Genomic DNA, 10,025 nt, shown 5'->3' with positions numbered 1-10,025 from the left:
GCTTAAGAAATCAGAGAAGATTAAATTTTAACATTCATATTAAATTTTCAGTCGAGCAATCTCCTAAATCAATTAGAGTTTAATTCGAGTTTATTGAGTATATATAAACCAGGGGTGTGCGGCAAATCTCAAAATTTGCCGAGCTCGGCAAATTCGGCAAATCTCTTTTTTCAATATTTGCCGAGCACGGCAAATTCGGCAAATCTACTTTTTTGAAATTTGCCGTGCTCGGCAAATTCGGCAAATTTGCCGAGCTCGGCAAACGGCAAATTCGGCAAATTCGGCAAATTTGCCGCACACCCCTGATATAAACCTTCAAAGGCTTAAAATTAATTAAATTTAAAAAGTTAAGTTAACTCTCTTGCAAGACAAGATCTTGTCGTTAGAACTAATAAAATGCCAACTGAAAAGTTGTTGGCCTTGATGTGAAAAAACATTTTGTTAGTTTGTGCCTTTTGGTTATCTTCAGTTACTGCGGAGATGCGAGCTCCAAAAGAAGACAAAAATATTCCACAGAGATCGATCTAGATCTGTGCTCAACCGTATCTCAGTTCTCGATAAAGATAACAAGTTGCCTGCAACTTTGAAAACCTTTAATGTTTCAAGCTTGACAATGTTGTAGTTGATGACTTTTTGATACCTCGCCTCTAAAATGAGATGCATCCGTTTTAAGACGGGAGGTTTTATTGTTCAGAGCTCCAAGGAATGCCGGCTTGACTTATCGAAAGCATCAAATTTGGCAAGAAAATTTATAGAATCATCGAAGAACATATTTCTATAATATCTGATAAAAAATTTTACAATTTTTGAAATTGTATGACAAAATGACCAACTGATATATTTTTTAAAATTTAATTTATTTACGCACTCAAGGCACTCATGCTTTTATTTTCTTTCTATTGTAATGTTCAAATATCGGTCAGCAACTTTTTGGTGGAAAGCGTTCAACTACAAAGTCGTTCTTCACAATAAGGAAATTTTTTTTGATAATAAAATTCAATGGAATGCTTATGTATTACTGCTTCTGAAACGTTTGGTCTAGATGAATGAAAGCAAACAAGGCGATGAACTACTTAATTAGCGTCGCAACAAGAATACCCACGCGCAAGGTTGGCTGAACAGGTAACGACTCCGATCTAGAAGCAGAAGGTGAAGGGTTTAACTCCGGGTGGTGGCAAGAAAATTTCTCGGATATATAGCCTAAATAGAAGAATTCCGAAACTAGTTAGAAAAACTCCGAATCTAGCTAGGAGAAATCCGAAACTAGTTAGGAGAAATCCGAATCTAATTAGAAGCGGGGCGAGTCAAATTAGGAGAGCGGAGTCTAATTAGAAGCGGGACGAGTCAAATTAGATAAAAACCCTGTTCGATTTAGGTTCGATTAGTTCTGCTCCGCATTCCGATTAGCTTCGCTTTTCACATAATTAGACTCCAAACCATTTATCTGAGTGTTTTTGAATAGCTGCTCAGCTGAACAACACCCACGTGAATAACTGAACAATAAACATAAACTACGCAAGCAGCAGATTTTCATTGTTATTTTCCTGTAAAGAAATACCCATCCTATTTATTTTCAAAAGACCATTCACATGACACGTTTTCTTGTCTTCTTTGATAAAAATAAATGTGTCCCCCTTGTCCAAAAAGCATGTCTTTACGAGGGGAAGGAGAACGACCTTTGCCACTTATTCTCACTCTAATCATCACTCCGATATCACAATACTATTATCATTGCGGTGTGTCACGAGAATACATTGGTTATTGAGATCGTCAATAAATCGAACATAGGTCCCCGTTGCAATAATCACGGAATTAACGAGAAATCAAGATAAAAGAAAACTTGCTAGCCCAAATTGAATAAAAATCAAAGAAATACTAAGCTAATACGGGATTTAACCGAAAAGTTACGAGAAAAATTTTCATAATTAAACGCTTCGCTCAGAGAACAATTTTCGAACATTTTAGCCGTCTTAACCTATTGCAAAACGTTCTCTTACGACAAATAATGCTGTTTACACTCGGAAAGAAAGCGCAATTAAACAAATGTAAAAATTAATATTGTTTCAGCTTTGAGGAGATGGGAAAATAATTTAAGAATCTCGAAAACAAAAAAAAATGAAACCAATTTCATCACGGGCGTGTGAAAAATGAAAAGAGCAAGCGCGCTCCATTGAGAATGTCAAGTTTGAGTGTTGGAGAGTTTTATCCACAGATTTTGCCGATTTATGATACTGTTTTCTTATCAGATATCTTAAGATAAATCGTTTATTTTCAATTTTATCTTCCTTCACATTAAATAAATACTCTAAAACTACCCAATACAGCTTTGAATATGCTCATTAAACTCCTTTTATCTTCACATTTTCCTTCAGTTTAAAAATTAACGTTTTTCAGCTTATCACTGTGTAACTGGGTAATTTTCCGATTAAGAAAGAAGAATATTCACGGATTTGTAAGTTTTATCGCTTAAAAAATGAATGGAGAATAATTGCGCAGTTTTCCATGTTAGAAGAATCAATTTAGTTTTTTTTTTTGATTTAGCTGAAAACAGAAATATGCTAAAAAAAATTAACTATTTTCTTTTTTTTAAATTTTTATCTTTCAATTTCAGAATCAATTACGGCAGCAATGGGCCTCCGATCACACGAACAACTTGTCGTGTGTGTCGGAGTTATGTTTCTTCTGACTGTCTGCATCACAGCGTTTTTCTTTCTTCCGTCAGGCGGCGCTGATCTGTATTTCCGAGAAGAAAACTCCGTTCACGTTAGAGATGTGCTTATCAGGTATGTAGGAAATTTAAATTGTTGTAATAAAATTTCAGTTTCAGAGAGGAAATTCGTCGTAAAGAGCAAGATGAGTTACGGCGGAAAGCCGAAGAAGCCAATCCCATTCCAATTCCAAAACCTGAAATTGGAGCATCAGATGATGCAGAAGGACGAAGAATTTTCGTGAAACAAATGATTAAATTCGCATGGGACGGATATCGGAAATATGCCTGGGGGGAGAATGAATTGAGGCCCAACAGTAGATCAGGACATTCTTCATCGATATTTGGGTATGGAAAGACGGGTGCAACAATTATTGATGCTATTGATACATTGTATTTGGTTGGATTAAAAGAAGAATATAAAGAGGCCAGAGACTGGATTGCTGATTTTGATTTCAAAACGTCTGCGGTAATTCTTTCTACAATTTTCTAATTGGCTCATAAAATATAAATTTATGCTATTTTCAGTAACTATGCCAAAACATTTAAAACACTATCGAAACTTCTTTTTTTTCAGAAAGGAGATCTATCAGTTTTTGAAACAAATATCCGATTCACTGGTGGCCTACTCTCCGCATTTGCACTTACCGGAGACAAAATGTTCTTGAAGAAAGCAGAAGATGTGGCAACTATTCTTCTTCCGGCTTTTGAAACTCCTTCTGGAATACCAAATTCATTAATTGATGCTCAAACAGGAAGATCCAAAACGTATAGTTGGGCAAGCGGAAAGGCAATTCTCTCGGAATACGGTTCAATTCAACTTGAATTCGATTATCTCTCCAATCTGACTGGAAATCCAGTTTTTGCTCAAAAAGCTGATAAAATAAGAGATGTTTTAACTGCAATGGAGAAACCAGAAGGACTTTATCCAATTTATATTACTATGGATAATCCACCAAGATGGGGACAACGTAAGTTTCCTTTTATTTTTACCCTTTTTTTCCTAAAATTAAATAATTTTCAGATCTTTTCTCAATGGGTGCAATGGCTGACAGTTGGTATGAATATCTGCTCAAACAATGGATTGCCACTGGTAAAAAAGATGATCGCACGAAAAGAGAATACGAAGAAGCGATATTTGCAATGGAAAAACGAATGCTTTTCAAATCGGAACAGTCGAATCTTTGGTATTTCGCAAAAATGAACGGAAATCGCATGGAACATTCATTTGAACATCTTGCATGCTTTTCCGGTGGAATGGTTGTTCTTCATGCAATGAATGAGAAAAATAAAACAATATCAGATCATTATATGACGTTGGGAAAAGAAATTGGTCATACATGTCATGAATCGTACGCTAGATCCAGTGAGTTATCTTTTATAGTTTTCCTATTGAAATTTAAGTTTTTTCCAGCAACTGGAATCGGCCCAGAATCCTTCCAATTCACATCGAGTGTAGAGGCAAAAACAGAACGTCGTCAGGATTCATATTATATTCTTCGTCCTGAAGTCGTTGAGACATGGTTCTACTTGTGGAGGGCTACAAAAGACGAGAAATATCGACAATGGGCTTGGGATCATGTTCAAAATTTGGAGGAGTATTGTAAGGTTCGTGAAAGTCTCAAAAGTCAATAGTCTCAACAAAAAATTTGCGGCAATTATCGAGTTTGCAAAATTTTAAAACAAAAAGCTGAAAACATTTACTGCAATAATTTTGTGGTGAACATAAAGAAACCTACAACAGTTATATTTAATTTTTCTAAAATTTTTTTAGTTAGGCGAAAAATATATATTTTTTCTAGTTAAGAAAAAATATATATATCCAAAAAAGTGCGAGTGATCAGAAATTTTTTCGCAACAATGAAAATTATCACTTAAAAAATTTTTTTTGTATCATTCTTAGAATAATCTTTTAACTTTATCCTCCATAGAGATCAACCGCATCTGAAAAATTTTCAGGGCACTGCCGGATACTCTGGAATCCGAAACGTCTACGAATCGAGCCCGGAACAAGATGATGTGCAGCAGTCATTCCTCTTCGCTGAGCTCTTCAAATATCTGTATTTAATTTTCAGTGAAGATAACATTCTTCCACTTGATCAATGGGTTTTCAATACCGAAGCTCATCCATTCCGCATTCGGCATTAATCATGTTTCCTTCTAGTCTGAATTTTTTTTCCTTCCAGTGTAAATATGGGTACAAAAATGTTTATCTATATTTTCTTTCTTGTTTTTCTTTAATTTATTGTTTTTATTTACTGTTTTCAATCATTCTTTCCTATGGAAAATCTCTCCCACTTCGATGACTTCCAATTTTAGTATTCATGTGCTTATAATCGGGATGTTTTTGTTTGAAAATTAAGTAATTTTCCAGTTACCAATTGCCAACGATGAAAAAATGAAGCAAATGTATTTTCAAATTTTTCTTTATCTTCACAAAATGCACCAATATAATTCCACTCTTCTAGATCAAGAGGCACAAATAAAATTGCTTTGTTTTCTGTAACACATTTAAGAAATTGAGCAGAAAAACTTTATATGAATCTGTGTGTGCAATAAATGAAAGGAGAAAACCGGCAGAAATAAGAGTTTTTTGAGTTAGAAAATAGGAGGAAGAGTTCAATTTTCACTGATTTTCTACCACTAATTGAATGATTAGTTGACAATCTTCTTCATATTTTTTTCATCGTTTCTGAATTACTATAATTCGTATGGATTATTCCGTGTTTAATAACGAAATGCTTAGAGGGCGTGGTTGAGATTTTGAATTAAAAAAGGCTGAATTGGTGTAAAACTGACTAAAAACTAAAAACTTGAGGCAATAAAGTATTTAAAAAAAGGGACAAAGATATCAAATTAAATACCACCACAAGCGCGATTTACACTCGGTGTTCCGTGAATTTCGTCCAAGTATCCGACGAGTCGATTTCCGGTGAGTTGACCTCCTTTCAATCCAGAGTACAGCTGAAAATTACATTTTTCAATGATAATTTATCCTTTTTCTTACCTGGAAGAATTCGGCGATTTCAATTTCTCCGTTCTTATTGAGATCCACTTCGTTTAGAAGTTCGTGGAGAACACGTTCATCAATCTTTTGGTTATGTTCCTAAAAATTACATTTTTGAAGAGACTGTCGGAATATGTTACCCAGATTCGAAATTTTTCGATTCGCCAAAAATAGGGTACCTGGTCTTAACACGAAAAATTTTTATTGAATGTTAAGAGGTGTGCGCCTTTAAAGAGTACTGTAATTTAAAATTCTCGTTGCTGCAGAATTTTCATTAATTTTTTATAGTTTTTTCTTTCGTTTTGTTTAGGATTTATGATTTTGAATAAGTAAATGTTATCGAAATACTATGAAAAAAAAATTCCACAGCAACCAAAGCTTGAATTTACAGCACTCTTTAGAGGAGCACAACTTTCAACAAAAATGCATTCAACAAAAATTTTTGTGTTGAGCCCGGGTACCACATTTTTGGCGCAAAAATCGCGAAATTGCGCGTCTGGGAAATAATATGATCTTTATTTTCTGAAACTCACTCTGAAATGCTTGCGAAGATCGTTGACTGTGATATGTCCTTTGCGATCTTTATCCAATTGTTGGAATCGTTCCTTGGCTCTTTGCATTTCTTCTTTTGTCAAATTCAGTGCAACATTGGATACTGCAGTTTGTTTAGCATTCTGTCCCATTTCCATATCAATAAAAGTACGTGCCTTTTCCAATTGAGCTCGTTGTTCAGCTGATGACCATCCAAGTTCTTGTCCCATAACACGAACAACATCAGGAAGTACTTCATGAGCGGCATATGTGTTCAAGAAAGCAAGACGCATTCTTCTGGCGATAACATCGATTGCTGTGCAGGCATATTCACGAACAGCGTAACGAACCTCAGCATCTAAATATGGGAATTCGGGATGAAGGCGTTGCCCAACAATTGGCCAACGCTTTCCAGTCATTTTGCACATTCTGGCGACAACGAAAGCACGATCTCCATAAGTGTTACTCAAATGTTGAGCTACATCAACTTCCATTCCATAATCTTGTACCAAATGAATATATTGAAGAGAATTCCAATCATGTGCTCCTTCGAGAAGAAGTCCTGGTGTTACACATCCATTTTCAGTCTTTAATCCATGAACTTCTACAACTCTATCAACAGTTTCTTCAGCCATATGTCTGTATGTTGTCCATTTTCCACCAGCGATTGTAATCAGACCAGACTTTCCGACTTCAATAATATGATTTCTTGCAAGACTCTTTGTATCCTTCTTATTCGGATCACGAACCAATGGACGAAGTCCAGACCAAGCACTCATTACATCTCCACGACGAACGGAAACATCCTTTGAAAGATATCCTCTAATTTCTTGAAGGATAAATTCAATATCATGATCAGTTGGTTGAGGTGAAAGAGTAACATCAGATGGTGCATCAGTGGTTCCAGCAATAGTCATACGTTCCCACGGAAGGAAGAAAATGACACGACCATCAGAAGTATCTGGATCCAATAATCCTGTATTCGATGGACTGTAATATCCTGGAAGGGTAATATGAACTCCAGAACTTGGAGCACAAATTGGACGAGCCGTTTCAGGGTCACCCATTAGACGAATCGAATCAGTGAATGGTCCAGTGGCATTGATTACAGCCTTCGCTTTAATATCCCATTCTCCTCCAGTGACCATATCCCGTACATGTGCACCGATCACTTTTCCTGTCTCATCCTTATTAAGCTTCTCCACGCGAACATGATTGGCGCACTGAAAATAATTGAAATAGTTTCATTAGCTTTATATATCAATGCTCACCGCTGCTCCATGTCTGATAGCAGTAAGAATAATAGCCAAATTCATTCTAGCATCATTATGTTGTCCATCATAATAGATTAACGCTCCTTTCAATGATTCATTACGAAGCATCGGGAACCTCTCAAGTGCTTGTGATTTGTTGATGAAAAATGAGTTTTTGAGTACACGCTTTCCAGATACAAAATCATATGCTTTAATTCCAGACCAATAATATGGCACTTGCCACAATTTGTATATTGGAAGCATAATAGGGAGTGGAGAGCTGAGATGTGGAGCAATTTCAAGAAGATTGTGTCTTTCGAATAAAGCTTCTTTGACCATTCGGTATTGCTCCAAATCAAGCTTCATAATTGCAGCTTGAAGATATCGAACACCACCATGAATAAGTTTCGTTGATCGGGATGATGTTCCAGATGAGAAGTCATCTAGTTCAACCAATGCAGTCTTTAGTCCTCTAGTTTGAGCGTCAAGAGCGACCCCAGCTCCAGTAGCTCCTCCTCCAATGATTAGAACATCGAATTCTTCGCCTTTCTGTAGAAAATATTTTAAATGTTAATTGAAAATGTTCCAGAAATTTCGATACTTACACTCAAATTCGTCAAAATATCTTTTCTCGTTGGCAGAGCACTCGGAGCTCTTTTATTCAGTTCTGCAAGTCGATCAGCATGTACAGTTCGAAAGTGATCTTTCTAAAAAGTGACAGATATTTCAGAAAACTTTGCATTTCTGAAAACTCACAACTTGTCTCTGAAATCGTCGTTCGTTGGTCATGTCGAGTGCAAGAACGGCGGCTGCTGACGTGGCAACCACTGCCACGCCCGTCTTTGTAAACCGCACCCAAGACATTCCTGGAAAGAATGGAAATGAAATTTTTAAAGATAATTTATTAAATTTTGAACTGAAGAAGGAGAAGTAAAAAACGAATATGAATAGGAGGCCACGGGCGTGATGACAAAAAGCAGATAAATGTCAATAGAGTACGACTGGGGTACAGATTTGTGTCCATAAAAACACTGAAAAGCTAATTTTGGAAGATAGGAAAGTTGTAGTTTTAACAAAATTTGAAACATTAAATACGAACATTTCAATTGAGTTCACCATTGACAAAAAAAGGTTTTCTAATTAAATTTTCCAAATACATAAATTATTAGAGTTTCCAATTTTCTGATCATTTTATTGTTTTGAGCCAGGATAACTCTAAATATTAACCCTTCAAATATTTACTCTCAGAAGGTCGAAAAAATCTGATAAATTCTTAACAGTTAGACATTTAAATCTTTAATTCATACTAAATCGAACTGAAGTACAAAATCGTTGCCAGATGACATAAAAACTGTGAAAAGAACAATCGCTGCGATAAACACAAGGTGTGTGTTCAATTTGGGTAAACAAAAAGGATCAGGGAGAGGTTAAAGATAAGAGAAATGACAAACAATGTTGATGAATTGTTAACATCACGTCTTCATGGACAGACAGGGTTAATGGACAGTGAACATTAATTTGGATAAGTGGTCGCTAGCTAGAAAATTGGATTTTTGATCGCATTTTGATAAAATCTTTGAAAATAGGGAGCTATCCATGTCAAATAATCAAGATTATCGTGAGTCACTTCAAGAGCTAAATTTGTCAAATTGGGGAACTTTTGCTGTTGGATAGGGGAGTAATTTCACAAGATTTTGGCATGCTTTTTTAAAGGCGCTCGGATTTACTCATGTGGGTGTGGAGCGCAAAAAAGTTTATGGTAGTCGTATTGTGATTTTTTTCGAAGCACCACCATAAACTTTTTTGCGCGCCGAGACCCATCTGAATGAATCTGTGTCAACTTGTCAAAAAATCTGAAAATTTTGGCATAAATTTGAAAAATTGCATTACCGTTACAGTCATTTGTGATTTAATATTAAAAGCATTAGGAATCACAAAATCATGTCGAACCTAGAAACTATTGAATCTTAAAATAAATTGTTTTCAAGAAGTGACGCGGCTCACGGAGCCCAAGGATATGCCTAGTATTAAACTGGGTCTCAGTTCTCTTCCTCCTTCCTCCCTCATTTTTTGACAAAAAACTCCGGCCGACGAGAAAATAAAACATGGTGTTGTGAAGGATGAGAGATGAAATGAAAACGTGTGAAAACAGTGGAGAGTGCAGAGAAAAATGCATCGATTTGAGGAGAAGAGACGGAGAGGCAAGGAACATGTGAAATACTCGTGTATATTTCGAAGGATTGTGAGACTAGAAATGGGAAGAGTCAGAAAGTGAGAGTGGAAGAGAAGGAAAAGAAATGCGCGAATTGAATGGACGGTACTTTTATGTCTGAGAGATTGTGTGCCAAAAGAGAATTAGAATGAACATAACACAATTTTTGAACCGAACAAACTTTTTTTGGAAAGCGTGGAGGTAGATGTTTTTTTTTAATATCCTAACTTTCGAAATTTCCGGGTGATTTTAAAAAGGCTTTTTGTTTTCTATATTACGAAAAAAACTTAAATTTTTTTAGAAGATAACTTTTTT

The 10,025-nt window shown here is 35.8% G+C and overlaps 2 protein-coding genes and 1 non-coding gene across 3 annotated transcripts; 2 read left to right on the top strand and 1 right to left on the bottom strand.

The window, feature by feature from the left end:
* The first annotated feature begins 2,394 nt into the window (after window positions 1-2,394).
* On the top strand, window positions 2,395-5,121 carry mans-1 (alpha-1,2-Mannosidase). Its single transcript, NM_059715.9, has 7 exons — window positions 2,395-2,452; window positions 2,612-2,783; window positions 2,828-3,176; window positions 3,285-3,678; window positions 3,732-4,073; window positions 4,122-4,315; window positions 4,667-5,121. The coding sequence occupies exons 2-7, from the start codon at window positions 2,629-2,631 to the stop codon at window positions 4,853-4,855; spliced, it is 1,623 nt and encodes a 540-aa protein (NP_492116.1). The 5' UTR covers window positions 2,395-2,452; window positions 2,612-2,628; the 3' UTR covers window positions 4,856-5,121.
* Window positions 5,122-5,228: 107 nt separating this feature from the next.
* On the bottom strand, window positions 5,229-8,364 carry gpdh-3 (putative glycerol-3-phosphate dehydrogenase, mitochondrial). Its single transcript, NM_059714.7, has 6 exons — window positions 8,255-8,364; window positions 8,104-8,205; window positions 7,517-8,047; window positions 6,248-7,468; window positions 5,715-5,813; window positions 5,229-5,671 (listed from the first exon to the last, which is right to left on the bottom strand). Exons 1-6 carry the CDS (start codon window positions 8,360-8,362, stop codon window positions 5,564-5,566), a joined length of 2,169 nt encoding a protein of 722 aa, NP_492115.1. The 5' UTR covers window positions 8,363-8,364; the 3' UTR covers window positions 5,229-5,563.
* On the top strand, window positions 5,854-6,003 carry D2030.14. The gene has a single exon (NR_050264.1). It is a non-coding gene; the product is annotated as an Unclassified non-coding RNA D2030.14 (non-coding RNA).
* Window positions 8,365-10,025: the final 1,661 nt, after the last annotated feature.

Source organism: Caenorhabditis elegans, chromosome I (assembly GCF_000002985.6).
Source record: "Caenorhabditis elegans chromosome I".
Lineage (NCBI taxonomy): Eukaryota > Metazoa > Nematoda > Chromadorea > Rhabditida > Rhabditidae > Caenorhabditis > Caenorhabditis elegans.
The sequence above is the reverse complement of the archived record's forward strand: the minus strand, read 5'-3'. Positions and strand labels throughout refer to the sequence as shown.

What these genes read in the sequence shown, in the direction of transcription:
- mans-1 (NM_059715.9), top strand. Translation starts at nt 2,629, where the DNA reads ATGGGCCTCCGATCACACGAACAACTTGTCGTGTGTGTCGGAGTTATG. An exon ending in TTGATTTCAAAACGTCTGCG is followed by an intron (nt 3,177 to 3,284) that starts GTAATTCTTTCT and finishes CTTTTTTTTCAG; the next exon opens with AAAGGAGATCTATCAGTTTT. An exon ending in ATTTGGAGGAGTATTGTAAG is followed by an intron (nt 4,316 to 4,666) that starts GTTCGTGAAAGT and finishes AAAAATTTTCAG; the next exon opens with GGCACTGCCGGATACTCTGG.
- gpdh-3 (NM_059714.7), bottom strand. Translation starts at nt 8,362, where the DNA reads ATGTCTTGGGTGCGGTTTACAAAGACGGGCGTGGCAGTGGTTGCCACG. An exon ending in GACGATTTCAGAGACAAGTT is followed by an intron (nt 8,206 to 8,254) that starts GTGAGTTTTCAG and finishes GTCACTTTTTAG; the next exon opens with AAAGATCACTTTCGAACTGT. An exon ending in CTATCAGACATGGAGCAGCG is followed by an intron (nt 7,469 to 7,516) that starts GTGAGCATTGAT and finishes AATTATTTTCAG; the next exon opens with TGCGCCAATCATGTTCGCGT.